Source organism: Pipistrellus hanaki (assembly GCF_964339955.1).
Source record: "Pipistrellus hanaki genome assembly, chromosome: 20".
NCBI classification, from domain to species: Eukaryota; Metazoa; Chordata; class Mammalia; order Chiroptera; family Vespertilionidae; genus Pipistrellus; species Pipistrellus hanaki.
In genome coordinates this window covers 1,134,969-1,153,712 of record NC_140522.1, presented here as the reverse complement: position 1 = coordinate 1,153,712, position 18,744 = coordinate 1,134,969, and the positions used below count along the sequence as shown (strand labels likewise).

General features: G+C 55.3%; 1 protein-coding gene across 4 annotated transcripts; it reads right to left on the bottom strand.

The window, feature by feature from the left end:
• Positions 1-3,171: 3,171 nt before the first annotated feature.
• F13B (coagulation factor XIII B chain) lies at positions 3,172-18,690 on the bottom strand. 4 transcript variants are annotated; one of them, XM_084868565.1, is made up of 12 exons: positions 18,571-18,689; positions 16,475-16,675; positions 14,083-14,268; positions 11,727-11,903; positions 10,642-10,818; positions 9,206-9,385; positions 8,915-9,100; positions 7,898-8,080; positions 6,976-7,176; positions 5,863-6,051; positions 4,050-4,263; positions 3,172-3,378 (listed from the first exon to the last, which is right to left on the bottom strand). In XM_084868565.1, the coding sequence occupies exons 1-12, from the start codon at positions 18,632-18,634 to the stop codon at positions 3,366-3,368; spliced, it is 1,971 nt and encodes a 656-aa protein (XP_084724691.1). In that variant the 5' UTR covers positions 18,635-18,689; the 3' UTR covers positions 3,172-3,365. The 4 variants fall into 4 exon arrangements, with proteins under 4 accessions (XP_084724691.1, XP_084724692.1, XP_084724693.1 ...); XM_084868566.1 differs by having other exon boundaries at positions 16,475-16,826; positions 18,571-18,686; XM_084868567.1 differs by lacking the exon at positions 16,475-16,675 and having other exon boundaries at positions 18,571-18,688.
• Positions 18,691-18,744: the final 54 nt, after the last annotated feature.

Below are 18,744 nucleotides of genomic sequence, written 5' to 3'. Positions count from 1 at the left end.
CCCGGCTCTCCCGGCCCCTGGCTCTCCCGGCCCCCGGTCCCCGGCTCTCCCGGCCCCGGCTCTCCCGGCCCCGGGCCCCCGGCTCTCCCGGCCCCGGACCCCCGGCTCTCCTGGCCCCCGGTCCCCAGCTCTCCCGGCCCCCGGCTCTACCGGCCCCGGACCCCTGGCTCTCCCGGCCCCGGACCCCCGGCTCTCCCGGCCCCGGCTCTCCCGGCCCCGGGCCCCCGGCTCTCCCGGCCCCGGCTCTCCCGGCCCCGGGCCCCCGGCTCTCCCGGCCTCTGGCCCCTGGCTCTCCCGGCCCCAGGCTCTCCCGGCCCCGGACCCCCGGCTCTCCCGGCCCAGGACCTCCGGCTCTCCCGGCCTCCGGCCCCCGGCTCTCCCGGCCCCGGACCCCCGGCTCTCCCGGCCCCGGACCCCCGGCTCTCCCGGCCCCGAACCCCCGGCTCTCCCGGCCCCCGGCTCTCCCGGCCCCAGACCCCCGGCTCTCCCGGCCCCCGGCTCTCCCGGCCCCGGCTCTCCCGGCCCCCGGCTCTCCCGGCCCCGGACCCCCGGCTCTCCCGGCCTCCGGCCCCTGGCTCTCCCGGCCCCGGCTCTCCCGGCCCCGGACCCCCGGCTCTCCCGGCCCCCGGCTCTCCCGGCCCCGGCTCTCCCGGCCCCCGGCTCTCCCGGCCCCGGACCCCCGGCTCTCCCGGCCACCGGTCCCCGGCTCTCCCGGCCCCGGGCCCCCGGCTCTCCCGGCCCCGGACCCCCGGCTCTCCCGGCCCCCGGCTCTCCCGGCCCCCGGTCCCCAGCTCTCCCGGCCCCGGACCCCCGGCTCTCCTGGCCCAGGACCCCCGGCTCTCCCGGCCCCCGGCTCTCCCGGCCCCCGGTCCCCGGCTCTCCCGGCCCCTGGCTCTCCCGGCCCCCGGTCCCCGGCTCTCCCGGCCCCGGCTCTCCCGGCCCCGGGCCCCCGGCTCTCCCGGCCCCGGACCCCCGGCTCTCCTGGCCCCCGGTCCCCGGCTCTCCCGGCCCCCGGCTCTCCCGGCCCCGGGCCCCCGGCTCTCCCGGCCCCGGACCCCCGGCTCTCCCGGCCCCGGCTCTCCCGGCCCCGGACCCCCGGCTCTCCCGGCCCCGGCTCTCCCGGCCCCGGACCCCGGCTCTCCCGGCCCCTGGCTCTCCCGGCCCCGGGCCCCCGGCTCTCCCGGCCCCGGACCCCCGGCTCTCCCGGCCCCGGCTCTCCCGGCCCCGGACCCCCGGCTCTCCCGGCCCCCGGCTCTCCCGGCCACCGGTCCCCGGCTCTCCCGGCCCCTGGCTCTCCCGGCCCCCGGTCCCCGGCTCTCCCGGCCCCGGCTCTCCCGGCCCTGGGCCCCCGGCTCTCCCGGCCCCGGACCCCCGGCTCTCCCGGCCCAGGACCCCCGGCTCTCCTGGCCCCCGGTCCCCAGCTCTCCCGGCCCCCGGCTCTCCCGGCCCCGGACCCCCGGCTCTCCCGGCCCCGGCTCTCCCGGCCCCGGACCCCCGGCTCTCCCGGCCCCCGGCTCTCCCGGCCCCCGGTCCCCGGCTCTCCCGGCCCCGGCTCTCCCGGCCCCGGGCCCCCGGCTCTCCCGGCCCCGGACCCCCGGCTCTCCTGGCCCCCGGTCCCCAGCTCTCCCGGCCCCCGGCTCTCCCGGCCCCGGACCCCCGGCTCTCCCGGCCCCGGACCCCCGGCTCTCCCGGCCCCGGCTCTCCCGGCCCCGGGCCCCCGGCTCTCCCGGCCCCGGCTCTCCCGGCCCCGGGCCCCCGGCTCTCCCGGCCTCTGGCCCCTGGCTCTCCCGGCCCCAGGCTCTCCCGGCCCCGGACCCCCGGCTCTCCCGGCCCAGGACCTCCGGCTCTCCCGGCCTCCGGCCCCCGGCTCTCCCGGCCCCGGACCCCCGGCTCTCCCGGCCCCGGACCCCCGGCTCTCCCGGCCCCGAACCCCCGGCTCTCCCGGCCCCCGGCTCTCCCGGCCCCAGACCTCCGGCTCTCCCGGCCCCCGGCTCTCCCGGCCCCGGCTCTCCCGGCCCCCGGCTCTCCCGGCCCCGGACCCCCGGCTCTCCCGGCCCCCGGCTCTCCCGGCCCCCGGTCCCCAGCTCTCCCGGCCCCGGGCCCCCGGCTCTCCTGGCCCAGGACCCCCGGCTCTCCCGGCCCCCGGCTCTCCCGGCCCCCGGTCCCCGGCTCTCCCGGCCCCTGGCTCTCCCGGCCCCCGGTCCCCGGCTCTCCCGGCCCCGGCTCTCCCGGCCCCGGGCCCCCGGCTCTCCCGGCCCCGGACCCCCGGCTCTCCTGGCCCCCGGTCCCCGGCTCTCCCGGCCCCCGGCTCTCCCGGCCCCGGACCCCCGGCTCTCCCGGCCCCGGACCCCCGGCTCTCCCGGCCCCGGCTCTCCCGGCCCCGGACCCCCGGCTCTCCCGGCCCCGGATCCCCGGCTCTCCTGGACCCGGACCCCCGGCTCTCCCGGCCCCGGCTCTCCCGGCCCCGGACCCCCGGCTCTCCCAGCCCCCGGCTCTCCCGGCCCCGGCTCTCCCGGCCCCTGACCCCCGGCTCTCCCGGCCCCGGCTCTCCCGGCCCCGGCTCTCCCGGCCCTGGCCCCCGGCTCTCCCGGCCCCCGGCTCTCCCGGCCCCGGCCCCCGGCTCTCCCGGCTCTCAGCTCTCCCGGCCCCGGACCCCCGGCTCTCCCGGCCCCGGGCCCCCGGCTCTCCCGGCCCCGGCCTCCGGCTCTCCCGGCCCCCGGCTCTCCCGGCTCCCAGCAAGGATTAGCCCACTTGCCGATGGACCGATAGTCCGTGTGGCTTTCTGCCTATTGACCTGGATGCTCACACCCTCAGTTGGGTTAGAGCTTCCTGGGGCGACAGTGCAACCTGAAGTGAGATGTGAAAATGACAGTGAAGTGAGTCTGGCCGGCGTGGCTCAGGGGCTGAGGGTCAGGGTTCGATTCCCGTCAGGGCACAGGCCGGGTGGTGAGCTCCATCCCCAGCAGGGGGCGTGCAGGAGGCAGTCCGTGGATGCTTCTCTCTCATCATGGATGTTTCTCTCTCTCCCCCTCTCCCTTCCCCTCCAAAATCCATAGAAAATTCCATGGGGAAAATATCATGAAGGAAGTGGACAATAGAAGACAAATACTTTTATGTGAGGATCTGTCATAGAACGGACGGAAGACGTGCAATCAAACTAGAAATAAAGGAACCTGTTTGGATTTTTTTTATTTGCAGACATAGAAAATTTTCATCATAAACTATTGAAATTCAAGTCTTCAGGCAAGTTAAAACTTAGAGGTTTCTCATCCAATCATTTTCTTTTAAAAATTACGTTTCTCAAAGGATTTTACGATGTGTTGAAATATGGTTTTTATTTCTGCCATTCACATTTTAAAGGGTTCTTAATACGCCCTCCTGAGAAAGAGAGAGGGAGAGGGAGAGGGAGAGGGAGAGAATTAAAACAAGCATCATTTCTGTTTAAATATGCATTGCAATCTTAGCCCTTTGATACTTCATATAATTAGTCATTGCTCTGACTAGGTTTTTATAAAGCATAGAACCCCACTTAAAAAATTATGCCACCAGTTTATTTTTATAAACTCAGCGTCACTTAACTAATTCCCACCATTTCCACCCATTTTTTCTGTTAGTTACTTATTTTTCTCTTAGGGATTAGAAAGCTAAGATATTTAAACAGCATATACACATTTTTAAGATATTTAAAGATTATATTTAAGATATTTATTTTTTTTAAATATGAAATGATTTTTATTTTTTATTTTTTTTAAAGATGATATTTAAGATATTTAAACAGCATATACAAAAGAGACGCCATCATATATTTCTCTCACATCGATATTTCTCTTTCCCCCTCTCTCTCCCACTCTCTCTAAAATCAACGGGAAAATACCCTCGGGATTAACAAAACAAGAGAGTTTTGCTTTGGGATGATTGCTTTAATGAATGAACATAAAGTGCACGTGTTGTAGAACCTCACATTTCTGAGGTTGACCAGCGCGGCGAATCTCCTGACGGAGAACAGGACGAGAAAACGAAAGCCAGCTGCAGGGACGAGCCTGGGTTACCTGCGTCTGGGGACGCATCTCGGGTATCTCAGCTTCCCTCTGTCGCAGGGCACTCTGAGCTCCATGGCGAACTCCGACACCTCCGTCATGTAGGAATTCCTCCTGCAGACAAATTCGATGTACTCGCCATGCAGGACAAGGAGTCTGTTGTCAAAGCGCCATTTCAGAAGCAAGTTGTTCTTGTCCATTTCATCCAAAGATAACTTGCAGGGCTCTGGGGGAGGAAAGAGAGAGAGAGAGAGAGAGAGAGAGAGAGAGAGAGAGAGAGAGAGAGAGAGAGACAGAGAGAGAAAGAAAGAAAGAAAGAAAGAAAGAAAGAAAGAAAGAAAGAAAGAAAGAAAGAAAGAAAGAAAGAAAGAAAGAAAGAAGGGGAGGTGGGTGAAATTCCTTGGTAGACCAGGAAGCCCTGTGTTGCCCGCTCATGATGACCTACAAGTTTTCACACTTGCAGGTGAGGAGTAAGTCAAAGAGTTAGGAGTAAGTAAACTAATCAGTTAAAATCCTCGAAGTCCCGAAAAATGTTCCGAACTCTGCCCTAGCTGATTGATTGGGCTCAGCAGATGGAGAATCGGCTGGCAGACTGTGGAGTCTCGGGTTCAATTCCAGTCAAGGGCATGTAGCTTGGTTGCAGGCTCAAGCCCTGGCCCTGGGGAGAAGGGTCTCATTTTATTGGGGGGAAACAGCCCTGGGCATTAGGATCTCATTCTATGGGCGACAACTGAAGGGGGCAGGTGAGTCTCATTTTATTGCAGGCAACAGCCCTGGGCAATAGAATCTCATTTTATTGCGGGCAATAGGGTCTCGTTTTATCGCAGGCAATAGGTCTCATTTTATTGCGGGCAATATGTCTCATTTTATTGCGGGCAATAGGTTTCATTTTATTGCAGGCAACAGCCCTGGGGAGGAGGATCTCATCCTATTGGGGGCAGCAGCCCTGGGCATTAGGATCTTTGTTTCCATTGTGGGCAAAAGAACGTGGCAGTTGGATCTCATTTTATATATGCGGGCATATATAAGGAAACCCCTTGTTATACCGTAGTTATATTCGTGTGATGTTTGATTTATATTTGTAGGACTTAAAAACAGTGTGAGAATCATTATTTGTGTGACTTAAAACTAGGAGTGGAAGCATTTACTTTTATGAGTGGCTCATAGTTTTTAAGTGTGAATTGTATTTCTGATCTGATTTTATTAAGTAAAAGACATTATTTTGAGATATGTTTAAGGCTTCGTATAGGTAAACTTAAGTTTTACAAAGTGGATTCAAGTCACACTTTATTATCTAGGCAGATAATAAATTAATTGGGGCGTCATTGGGACACCTCCAATAAGGAGTTCCTATTGCCCAGAGCTGATGGCCCCAATATAACGGCACTCACCTGTCAGGGCTGTAGCCCCCAATAGGAGATGCTATTATATATTGCTCGGGGCTCACAGCCCCATAGAATGAGCCTCAATTGCCAGGGCCTGGGGCCCCCAATAGGAGATGCCATATTGCTCAGGGCTCGCAGCCCCCACAGAGTGAGCCTCAGTGGCCCGGACCTGGTTTCATCTTATTATATTTTAACATATTTTATTGATTTTTTACAGAGAGGAAGGGAGAGGGATAGAGAGAGCCAGAAACGTCGATGAGAGAGAAACATTGACCAGCTACCTCTTGCACACCCCCTACCGGGGATGTGCCCGCAGCCAAGGTACATGCCCTTGACCGGGATCGAACCCGGGACCTTTCAGTCCACAGACTGATGCTCTATCCACTGAGCCAGCCACACCGGTTTCGGCTGGTTCCATCTCATTAAACAGGAATGCATACCTAAGCACGAGGGCGGCTGGGTCCACACGCCGTCCACACAGTAGGAATAGATAGATCCTTGCAGGAAATAGAACACCATGCACCGGTACTCCACCGAGGAGCCGCTTTCGAAGGAGACGTCCCGGAGGCTTGCGTTCACAACCTGGGCGTGATCGACTCGGGGAGGAGGCCCGCACTTCCCTTTGGATTCTGGGAAAAAATGTGCACCGTGACCTGCTTCCATCGTGGCCGCCAAAGGCAATGGCCTGTTTCATGGAAAAGCATCTACGGGGAAGCTCTGCAGCCCGGCCCCTGTGGCTCAGTGCTGGAGCGTGCAGGAGGCAGCCAATCCATGATTCTCATCATTAATGTCTCTCTCTCTCTCTCTCTCTCTCTCTCTAATCTATCTCTCTCCCTCTCCCTTCCTCTCTGAAATCAATAAAAATACTTTTTTTTTTTAAGTGAAAAGAAAATCAGTGAATCAGTCAGAGTAAGATAAATATCGCACGCTCTCACTCGCTTGCGGATCATCGCGAACAACATAAACCGATGACCAGAAACAGACCCGCAGACAGAGAAGCATCGATCAGAGGCTCAAACCTCCGAGGGAAGGCAGGGGACGGCGAGGGGGGGTAAGGAGGAGAGATCAACCAAAGAACGTGTGTGCACGCCTACGAGCCTAACCAGTGGACACAGACACCAGGAGGCATGAATGAGAGTGAGGTGGGGGTGGTGGTTGGGGGGGGGGGGCAATGAGGGGATAAGGACAATATGGAATACCTTAATCAATAAAATAAAAACAATTAAACGTTTTTTAAAAAATCAATGGGGAAAAAATATCCTCGGGGCGGGATTAACCAAAAACAAACCAACAAACACACAAAAACACCCATGAAATTCGCTTCTGGAAATTCAATGATATCACTGAAGAGAGAGAGAGAGAGAGAGAGAGAGAGAGAGAGAGAGAGAGAGAGCGTGTGTGCGTGTGTGTGTGTGTGTGGACTGGAAAATGGGCCAGATCCCTCCCAGCTCCATCGACGAGAGGGTCCCGGGGGTGCATTATCTTAGGGCTGACCCTCTGAACCCCATGGGGGACACCGATCCCCGGAGAAGTCGTAGACGGCCCGCGCTCACCTTTCCTCATGCACAGGGGGTACTGCACTTGGCCCCGGTTGCACTGCACAGACAGCCCCGCGGTCGGGGTGGACGGCGCCAGGTCGAACCCGGGCTTGCACACGAAGTCGATGAAGTCCCCGTGGAGGATCTTCCCCTCGTACTCCCACCGCAAAACGATGTTGTTCCTCTCCAAGGCCTCCTCGCTGACGTCACACGGCTCTGCAACACCAGACGCTCCCGTCAGCCCCTGCTCAGCGGACCGACGGGAAAGCCACGTGTTCTTTGTTAAAAAAATACTTTTTCATTGATTTCAGAGAGGAAGGGAGAGAGAGAGGGGGAGAGAGAGGAGAGAGGAGAGAGAGAGGAGAGGAGAGGAGAGGGGGGAGAGGAGAGAGGAGAGAGAGAGAGAGGGAGAGAGAGAAGAGAAACATCCATGATGAGAGAGAATCATTGATCGGGGCTGCCTCCTGCACCCCCACCCCCCACATATTAAAAATAATAATAATAACAACAAAAAAACGGTGCCGAAACCTGTTTGGCTCAGCCTGCAGACTGAAGGGTCTCAGGTTCGATTCTGGTCAAGGGCATCATGTACCTTGGTTGCGGGCACATCCCCAGTAGGGGGCGTGCAGGAGGCAGCTGATGGATGATTCTCTCTCATCGATGTTTCTAACTCTCTCTCCCTCTCTCTTCCTCTCTGTAAAAAAAAAAATCAATAAAATATATATTTTTAAAAATAATAATAATAATAACAACAAAAATGGTAATTGTGTGACGTGAAGGCCTAACTGTGTTCATCTCACAATCCTGTCCAAGCGTATGAAGCCATCGTCACACGGTCCACCTTCGTCATTCGCGATGTTGTACGTCGAGGGTGTCAATAAAGCTGCGGGGTTGGGGGAGGGAGTTGAGGGGTCCCGGGTGTGCCCGTCCGGCTCACCTAGGCACACAGGGGGCGAGGACCACAGCCCGTGGTCGCAGGAGGACCTCTTCTCTCCGCTCATGATGTGGTACTCGTGGCACGTGTACTCCACAGACTCCCCCGTCCGGTAGCTCTCCTGCTCGCCGCCCACCAGGGCCCCGTGGGAGATCTTGGGTGGAAGCTGGCAGATCTCAAAGTTTTCTTAGGAAAAAAAAAAAAAAGTTATTTTTTTTTTTAAAAATCGATATGATCTTACAGCCTCAGAATGATACGACACAGTTCCCGTCCCACAGGGCCTCGATACGTGTCCGATATGATATTCCGCTCCAATATCTTTAAAATGGACTGAGCGAGACCAAACGGCAAATGTTTGGGGTTTTGTGGGATATATTTTTATTGATTTCAGAAAGGAAGGGAGAGGGGGAGAGGAGAGAGAGAGAAAGAGAGAGAGAGAGAGAGAGGAGAGAGACACATCAGTGATGAGAGGGAATATTGATCAGCTGCCTCCTGCACACCCCCCACTGGGGATCAAGCTCGGATCAACCTGTGGACTGAAGGGTTTGGGTTTAATTCCCGGTCAGGGCACAGGCCTGGGTTGCGGGCTCCATCCCCAGTGTGGGGGCGTGCAAGAGGCAGCCGATCCATGATCCTCTCTCACCATGGATGTTTCTCTCTCTCCCTCTCCCTTCCTCTCTGAGACCAATAAAAACATATTTTAGCTGAAACCAGTTTGGCTCAGTGGATAGAGCGTCAGCATGCGGACTGAAAGATCCCGGGTTCGATTCTGGTCAAGGGCATGGACCTTGGTTGCGGGCACATCACCGGTGGGGGGTGAAAAGGAGGCAGTTGGTTGATGTTTCTCTCTCATCATCTGGATCTCTATCCCTCTCCCTTCCTATCTGTGGAAAATCAATGAAATATATTTTTTTTTAAATGTATTTTACAATAAATAAACAAAGATGTGAATTACATGCAGAGAATGAGAAACCGGGCACCACGGGCTCAGCTCCCTGGATGCCCCCGTAGCCCACCTACCGACACACTGCGGGGGGCTGGACCACATCCCGCGCTGGCAGGTGATCTCCTGGGGGCCCCGGAGGTCAAAGCCGACGTGGCAGCTGTAGGCCACGCGGTCGCCGCTGTAGTAGGCGTCGGCCGTGTCGTTGGGCTCCCCGTGCTGCACGTCGGGCGGCTGGTCGCAGGCGATCTTGTGCGTTTCCTCTGAAAAAGGCACGGCCGCCAGAGAGGAGAGAGAGACCCTTTATAGCCACCCTCCCCCGCTTTAGGGCGTCCCCGGAGGGAGGGCAGGCGGGGGGCGTCACTGACCGAGGCACTTGGGAGGGTCCGTCCACTTCCCGTTGACACAGCGCATCACCTCCATGCCCCGCAGCCGGTAGTTGAGCTGACACTCGACGTAGATCACGTCCCCGTCGTGGTAGCTGGGGGAGTTGGCGATGAACTTGGCGTCGGGGGGCAGGGCGGGAGGCGGGCACCGGGTTCTGGTTCCTTGCGGGGAGACATACCGGCAGGCGGAGCCATAAAAGTTACCCACCGAGAAAGCCCAGTAAATAGCCCAGGCGGGGTAGGCACGGTCGTTGTGCCAAGCGCCGTGAAGAAGGAGGCCGAAACCGGTGTGGCTCAGTGGATAGAGCGCGTCGGTCTGCGGACGGGAGGGTCCCGGGTTCTATTCCGGTCAAGGGCATGTGGACCTTGGTGGCGAGCACATCCCCAGTAGGGGGCGTGCAGGAGGCAGCTGGTCGATGTTTCTCTCTCATCGATGTTTCTAGCTCTCTATCTCTCTCCCTTCCGCTCTGTAAAAAGTCAATAAAATGTACTTTTAAAAAAAAAGAAGGAAAAAAAAAGGATGGCAGAAAGGATGGCAGGTAGTCTGGCCGGTGTTGCCCAGTGGATCGAGCATCAGCCTGTGACCTGAAGGGTCCCGGGTTCGATTCCCATCAAGGGCACATGCCAGGGTCACAGGCTCAATCCCCCATAGTGGGACATACAGGAGGCAGCCGATCAGTGATTCTCTCTCGTCATCGATGTTTCTATTTCTCTCTCCCTCTGCCTTCCTCTCTGAAACCAATAGACATTTTTAAAAAGAGATTTGAAATGTATGAGATTGGCCCTGACCTTGGTTGCGGGCACATCCCCTTTGGGGGGGGGGGGGGTGTGCAGGACGCAGCCGATCGATGTTTCTCTCTCTCATCGATGTTTCTAACTCCCTATCCCTCTCCCTTCCTCTGTAAAAAATCAATGAAATACGTTAAAAAACAAAATGTATGAGATTGTTTTAAAAATACATTGACAAGACATATCCATTCAACGATCTCATACAAAATGCAGGATGTCTTTGCATGAACTGCATTAGAGTTTGCTGAACACAGTAACCCAGTGGAGAGACAATATTTATCTTTAAAAATAGCACCCAGGGCACAAACTAAAGACTTTCCTCCCCATAGAAGTAGAGCTGGTTAAGACATGATGTTTTGGCTAATAACTGTGGATGGTGCCAGGGGGGTATCGGCACTGTTGGGGGGGAGGGCTCCCCTGTAAAGTATAGGATTATCCAACCACGAGGCCGCATACCTGAAACTAACACAAAATGATATTGAATGGAAACTGTAATTGAAAAAAAATAACTTGAACATTATATATATATATATATATATATATATATATATATATATAAGCATTTTATAAAACAAGAGGGAAAAAACACATGGCATTTTGTTGGTAGGTGTGAGATTTTAGAAAATTACCTTGGCATACAGGAACTTTGGGGAACCAGCCAAATTCGTAGCACTGGATTAGGTCCGGCCCACTTAGATAATAATTTTCATGGCAGAAGAACTGCACCACATCTCCTTCTTCATAGGTTGGCTTGACGGGTATAAAATAACCGTTTTCCACGGATCTTAAAGAGGGGCACGTTAATTCTAAAAATGAAAGTGAAACACACACACACACACAAAGTAATTATTTCCCCACTGGAATAAAATGCACCTACCACTTACACGCCATATATGGAACTGATGTTACTAGATTTGCCGTATTTCGTTTCACAAAAGGAAAGCTTGTCCATATATATATATATATATATATATATATATATATACCCTGTTTCCCCGAAAATAAGACAGTGTCTTATATTAATTTTTGCTCCCAAAGATGCGCTAGGTCTGATTTTCAGAGGATGTCTTATTTTTCCATGAAGAAGAATACGGTACACATTTATTGCTAAATGAAAATAAAGGACATTTATTACCTGTCTACAGTACAGCAGTACGGTAGTTGTCAACACAAACCAGACACACTGTGAATCCTACAGTATCAAGATTTTACTCATTTATTCAATGACAATCATGTCATCATCTTCTGGAACATCATCCTAACCATCCACTTCCTGAATTTCCCGGTGAATTTCCTGTGACTCCATTTCTTTCAGAATCAGTGGACCACATCTCTCATGGTTAGCCTAGGGGAGGCCTTATTTTCGGGGGGATGCCTTCGATTTCACTCAGAAGGAAACCTGTACGTAGGTCTTATTTTCGGAGGATGTCTTATTTTCAGGGAAACATAGTATACACACACACGCGCGCACACACACACACACACTAGAAGCCCAGTGCACAGAATTCATGCACAGAGGGAGGGTGAGCTTTCAAGGATCGAAGACTACGCTAATCAAAACCAGAAGCCAATAAAAAAAAGGGGGAGGGGAGTGGTAACATGGACCATAATCAGCATAAATGTAATCAGCATAAACGTAATCAGCATGCACGCCCGTCTGCCGGAGGGAGAGGAGTCGGCCGCGTGGAGGCCGTGTGTTCCGGGGAGAACCTACTGTTACAGGACGGCGGGAGGAACCACCCGTGCGCGCGGCACTCGGCCTCCTCCGCCAGCAGGCCCTGCGTGGTGTAGTGGCCGGGGTGGCACCGGTACTGCACGCGGTCCCCCAGGCGGAAGGTGGTCTGCGTCGTCGAGTAATTTCCGTGAGGCAGCTCGGGAGCCGAACACGTGTCTGACAGAAAGCACAGTTAATATGTCACGAATGTCATCGCAGAACCTGGAAGAGCCAAAAGAAATCTCCAAGAGCCGAAACCGGTGTGGCTCAGTGGATAGAGCGTCAGCCTGCGGACTGGAAGGTCCCAGGTTCGATTCCCGTCAAGGGCATGGACCCTGGTGGCGGGCACATCCCCAGTAGGGGGTGTGCAGGAGGCAGCTGATGCATGTTTCTCTCTCATCGATGTTTCTAGCTCTCTATCCCTTTCTCTTCCTCTCTGTAAAAAATCAATAATATATATATTTTAAATCTCCAAGAGACTTTTCACTGCATCTTCAGAACCTATATGGCAGCTACAAATACAGGGAAGCATGTACTATGTTCATGGATAGGAAGAATCAACAGCATGAAGATGGCCACGCTACCCAAAGCAACCTACCGATTCAACGCAATTCCTACCACGATACCAATGGAATATCTTACACAAGTAGAGCAATTGTCTCAAAAATGTGTAAGGGACCCCAAAGGACCCCAGATGGCAACAGGGATCTTGAGAAAGAAGAACAAAGTGAAAGGAATCGCCCTCCTGATAGCAAACTACCACACAAGGCCATCGTAATCAAAACGGTATGGTACAGGCCTACGGACAGACATATGGATCAATGGAACGGAATAGAGACCCCAGAAATAAAATCACACCTTTATAGTCAGTTAATAGTGGACAGAGAAGGGGGGGGGGAAATCATACAATGGAAGCAACACAGTCTATTCAATACATGGTGTTGGGAAACGTGACAGATGTACGCAAATAAATAAAACTAGACCACCTTCTTATATGCACACAAGGACAAACTCAACGTAGATTCAAGACTTAAACGTTAGACTCGAAACTAAAAAATCCTACAAGAAAACAAAGGCAGTAAAATCCCATTCTCACAGCAATATTTTTCCTGATGTTTCTCCTCAAAGAAAAACAAAAGAAAAAATAAACAAGTGGGACTCCGTCACCCTGAAGGGTTTTCGCACAGCAAAGGAAACCGTCAACAGAATCAAAAGACAGACCACCAAGCGGTGGAATGTATTCACCAATGATAGGTCTGATGAAGGGTTAGTATGCAAGATGTATAAAGAACGTATAAAACTCAACACCAAAAAAGCAAACAATCCGATTCAAAAATGGGCAAAAGCTCTGGCCAGTGTTGCTAAGTGGTCGGCGAACTCATCAGTCCACGGAGCCAAATACCAACAGCACAACGATTGATATTTCTCTGGAGAGCCACATTTTTTAAACTTAAAAGCTTCTTCTATCGCCACTTCTTCACATGGACTCGCCCAGGCCGTGGTGTTTTGTGGAAGAGCCACACTCCAGGGGCCAGAGAGCCGCGGTTTGCCGGCCACTGGGTTAGCCCATTGGCTCAAGCACGGAAGGGTCTCGGGTTCCATCCCCAGTGGAGGGCACACGCCTGGGTTACACATTCGACCCTGGGCCCCGGTCAGCGCTCACGTGGGAGGCAGCCTCAGCTTAAGGAGGCACTTGGCATTCGATAACAAGGTCATTAATTACTCCCTGCGTTGGCAGGAATGATGAAAATCCTACTGCATTCACTAAAAACGCCCGTCCACCTCCACCTCCGCCGGTGTGGCCCAGTGGTTGAGCGTCGGCCTATGGACCAGGAGGTCACAGCTCAGGGCACACGCCCAGGTGGTGGTGGGCTGGGTCCTTAGGAGAGGGCATGCAGGGGGCAGCCGATCCTTGATTCTCTCTCATCATTGATGTTTCTCTCTCTCCCTCTCCCTCTCCCTCTCCCTCTCCCTCTCCTTTTCCCTTCCTCCCTGAAATAAATAAAAAATACACTGAAAAGTAAATACATTTAAAAAAATAAAAACCACCATGTGTATAAGAAAGGGGTAGGGAAGGCAGGGGAGGGGGGATGTGAGAGATCAACCCAAGGACTTGCATGCGTGCATGGTACCCTCACCGATGGCATGGGTACGGGGGCGGTGGGGGCTTGTCCTGAGGGCAGGGGGTGGCCAGGAAGGGGACAGTGCGGGGGCGGGATTGGGGGGAAGGAGACCTAGGTAACACTTTAAACAATAAATAATAATAATAATAATAATAATAATAATTTAAAAAGAAAGGAAGGAAGGGGTATCCTGGCCAGCTCCAGCCTCGGGCCTGGGGCCGGCGGGCACGTACCCTGCTGCTCCCGGCAGGCCGGCTGCGAGGACCACCCGCCAGCGAGACACTGCACCTCCTCCTCGGCCAGCCCCCCGGGGGTGCGGAACCCCGGGGCGCACGTGTAGCGCAGCTTCTCTCGGACCCCGAACAGCAGCTTGGCCTCGGCGAGCTGGCCGTGGGTCAGGGCGGGCCGCGGGCACTTCTCTGGGGAGAGACACGGCCGTCCACTGAGCTCGACGCCCCGGGGCTTGCTGTCCAGGCGTCTCGGACCCCGGACGGCGGGACACCCTCCCTCTGCGGCTCCCTGATTCTGTTTCCGCTTGGAAATGGCCTATGGGCATTGGAGAAGCCGTGCCCTTGGCCTTGGACGTGGGCTTGCGTGTAAGGTTGACCAGACGTCCCGCTGTTGGCGGGCCAGTCCTGATTTTTAATCATTTGCCCAAAAGCTGGACGTCTGGTCACCTTACTTGCGTGGCATGGCCGGCTCTGGGTCCTTAGAGCCATCCATTCCCGCCTCCCCCGTGTCCACGTAGAGAAAGCACACCCACGCCGCAACCGGTATGGCTCAGTGGATGGAGCGACGGCCTGCGGATTGGAGGGTCCCGAGTTCGATTCCGGTGAAGGGCATGGACCTTGGTGGCGGGCACATCCCCAGTAGGGGGGGCGTGCAGGAGGCAGCTGATGGATGTTTCTCTCTCATCCATGTTTCTAACTCTATTCCTCTCTGTAAAAACTCAATTACAAATATGTAATACCTTAATCAATAAAAAAAATTTTTTAAAGAAAGAAAGCTGAAACCGGTGTGGCTCAGTGGACGGAGCGTCGGCCTGAGGACTGGAAGGTCCCAGGTTCGATTCCGGTCAAGGGCATGGACCTTGGTTGCAGGTACATCCCCAGTGGGGGGGGGGGGGGGGTGTGCAGGAGGCAGCTGATGGATGTTTCTCACTCATCGATGTTTCTCACTCTCTCTCCCTCTCCCTTCCTCTCTGTAAAAAAATCAATAAAAAATATATTTTTTAAAATGTATTCATATCATATTCTTTTTTTTAAAATATATTTTATTGATTTTTTACAGAGAGGAAGGGAGAGAGATAGAGAGCTAGAAACATCGATGAGAGAGAGTCATCGACCAGCTGACTCCTGCACACCTCCTATCGGGGATGTGCCCGCAACTAAGGCACATGCCCTTGACCGGAATCGAACCCGGGACCTTTCAGTCCACAGACCGACGCTCTACCGCTGAGCCAAACCGGTTTCGGCTAAAAAATATTTTTTTAAAAAAAGAAAAAGAAAAGAAAGCACACCCAGAGCTCCCCACTCGCCGTCAGGAGCGGCAAATGGAAGGGATTGTTCTGGGACCGGCTCCCTCCGGCTCTGCGCCCACGGGGCCTGTGGGTCGTTCGCATCGATAACTAAAGACACACACGCCCGCGCAGGGACCCTCCACCAGCCCTGCGCCCGGCGAGGACCGACGGGCTGCCCCCGGCAGTCACCCCCTGAGCGCCTCTTCCCTTGGGGGGAAGGCGGCTGAGGGACAAGGTCAGCCGTCATTTCCCTTCTCTTCGCGGGGAACGAGGGACAACAAGCCAGGAAAGCAGCGTCCTACGGAGCAACGGTACTCACAGCCTTTCAGAACGCGCCTTCGTTTTGTGCAAATGAAGGACGCCCGGCCGGCGTGGCTCAGGGGCTGAGCATCCACCTGGGAACCAGGAGGTCGGGGTTCGATCCCCGGGCAGGGCACAGGCCCGGGGGGCGGGCTCCATCCCCAGTGGGGGGCGTGCAGGAGGCAGCCGGTCCGTGAGTCTCTCTCATTGTGGATGTTCCTAACTCTCTGTCCCTCCTCCCTTCCTCTCTGAAATCAATTTTAAAAAAAGAAAGTGTATAAAGATTTTTTTTTTTAACAAAGATGGTGGAGGAGGCCATAGAGGTGGTGGTAAATAAATGGGGATGGAAAAACAAAATAAAATTAAAATAAAATAAAATAAAATAAAATATAAAATAAAATAAAATAAAATAAAATTAAATTAAAATAAAATAAAATAAAATAAAATAAAATAAAATAAAATAAAATAAAATAAAATAAAAAAATACACGGCCGTCCTTATGTTGGTCTCTGCCGAAGGGACTAACTATAATACATCTCACTGGCCCCTTCTATTTATTTATTTTTAATTGATTTCCGAGAGGAAGAGAGAGAGTGAGAGAGAGAGAGACATCCACAGTGAGAGAGACTCATGGACCGGCTGTCTCCTGCACGCCCCACACTGGGGATGGAGCCCGCAACCCGGGCCTGTGCCCTGACCGGGGATCGAACCGTGACCTCCTGGTTCCCAGGTGGACGCTCACCAATGAGCCACACGGGCCCGGGCGGCCGCTCCTGTGGACGGGGCCGGCGCGGGGCGGGACTTACTGTAGCACCGGGGCTCGGGGGCCCAGCCCCCCGCGGTGCAGGCGGTCCTGTCCTCTTGCTTCCCCGAGTCGGTGGTGTAGCCGGCCAGGCAGGAGAAGGCCAGCGTGCGGCCCACGGCCATCGGGAAGTAAAAGCTCTCGAACGTGTAGTAATAGACGGCGACCCTCCCGTTCTCCACGCGGGGCAGGCCGCAGGGCGTGTCTGCAGGGAGGGCACAGTCAGGCGGCGGCCGCGGAGCCACGGCGGAGCCGAACCCGGGCGCTCGGGCCCTTGACAGGGGTGGCCCGGCCACGCCTGCCGCCTGCCTGTCCGAGCGCTGGCAGGCAGATGGACCACTACTGCGTCTCACCACCTATATTTTAAATATATATATATATATAAATATATTTTATTGATTTTTTACAGAGAGGAAAGGAGAGGGATAGAGAGCTAGAAACATCGATGAGAGAGAATCATCGATCAGCTGCCTCTTGCACACCCCCTACTGGGGATGTGCCCGCAACCAAGGTCCATGCCCTTGACCGGAATCGAACCGGGGACCCTTCAGTCCGCAGGCTGACGCTCTAGCCACTGAGCCACACCGGTTTCAGCGCATCACTTACATTTTTAAGGACTTCGGGGACGATCCCTTTCCATGGGAAATTAACCATTGAGTAACCCCACCTCTCTGCCCCCCAACACGCAGCAGTCGGTGGGCCCTGGGCAGCCGCCGGCTCAGAAAGCTCTCCCCAACCTCATGGGACACCATTCCACAAAACGGCAGCCGCAACACCGCGGTGCCTCAGTTTCTCAGCGAAGGAAGAGGATCACGGGAAATGATTATCTCTTTAAAATATATATATATACTCTTATACAGATGTCAGAGAGGAAGGGAGAGGGGAAGGGAGAGACAGAAACATCCATGATGAGAGAGAACCACAGGCCGGCTGCCTCCTGCACTCCCCACACTGGGGATGGAGCCTGCAACCCGGGCCTGTGCCCTGGCCGGGCATCGAACCCTGACCTCCTGGTTCCTAGGTCGACGCTCAGCCACGGAGCCAGCACGCCGGCGGGGCCATGCAAGCAGTATCTTATGGCGGGATTCCAAGCATCAAGTAAGACGTATCCTACTCATTTCACTTTTCCTAACTTTAATTTCGGGCCCTGTCTTTTGGTAGAAAATTTGTAGGAAAAGTATGTCGCTCAAAGGCGGTTACAGTCTGGTAGGATGTACATCGGAAGAATGAGGGTATTTTTTCCATTGATGTTGAGAGAGAGAGAGAGAGAGAGAGAGAGAGAGAGAGAGAGAGAGAGAGAGAGAGAGAGAAACATCAATGTGAGAGAAACACACTGATTGGCTGCCGCCTGCTTGAGGCCCCACGGGGGCCTGGCATTGAACCTGCAACCGAGGTACGTGCGCTTGACGAGGAATTGAACCCGACACCCTACTGTGCGCCGGCCAGCGCTCTAACCACTGAGCACACCAGCCAGGGCCCCGTTAGGGTATTTTATTTTATTTTATTTTTTATTTTTAAATATATTTTATTGATTTTTTACAGAGAGGAAGAGAGGGATAGAGAGTTAGAAACATCGATGAGAGAGAAACATTGACCAGATGCCTCTTGCACACCCCCTACTGGGGATGTGCCCGCAACCAAGGTACATGCCCTTGACCGGAGTCGAACCTGGGACCTTTCAGTCTGCAGGCTGACGCTCTATTCACGGAGCCACACCGGTTTTGGCGCGTTAGGGTATTTTATTTCAACAGACCCCCCCTCCGGTGTGCTCTTTAGGAGGGTCTATTGCCGTGGCTTCCCGCTTGGTGTGCTCAGTCTGCTGACGGCGGCCGCCCTGGTTTCTTACCCCGTATGACACCCACAGCTAGCCCCCCGCCCCCCGAGGCTCACCCCCCAGCCTCCCACGAGGCCGTCCGGCTAGCCAGGTGTCACCCTTACGGAGCCCGCAGCTCCCGGCTTGTCTGAACTCCGGTCCTCATTTTTTTTTAAATCACATCGACACAGAGAACATGGAACACGGCGCCAGAAGCCAGGCGAGACGGGCGCCAGCCTGTCCGATGATACCGCGGAGAGAAGGAAGCCACGCAAAGCGAGATTTACCTTCGGCGCGGAGTCCTCCCGCGACGGTGAGGAGGACCATCCACGCCAGGTCTCTGGGCCTCATGGTCCGGGGCGCGCTTAGCCCAGATCTGGAACCATTTTAAAGGCCCCGGGGGGCGGACAGGGGAGGGACGGACTCTGCTTAAATACACAATGCTTCTCAGGAAAACGTTA

What these genes read in the sequence shown, in the direction of transcription:
- F13B (XM_084868565.1), bottom strand. Translation starts at nt 18,634, where the DNA reads ATGAGGCCCAGAGACCTGGCGTGGATGGTCCTCCTCACCGTCGCGGGA. An exon ending in CCCCCTGTGCATGAGGAAAG is followed by an intron (nt 6,052 to 6,975) that starts GTGAGCGCGGGC and finishes ATTTTTTCCCAG; the next exon opens with AATCCAAAGGGAAGTGCGGG. An exon ending in CCAGCCGCCCTCGTGCTTAG is followed by an intron (nt 4,264 to 5,862) that starts GTATGCATTCCT and finishes TTCCTCCCCCAG; the next exon opens with AGCCCTGCAAGTTATCTTTG.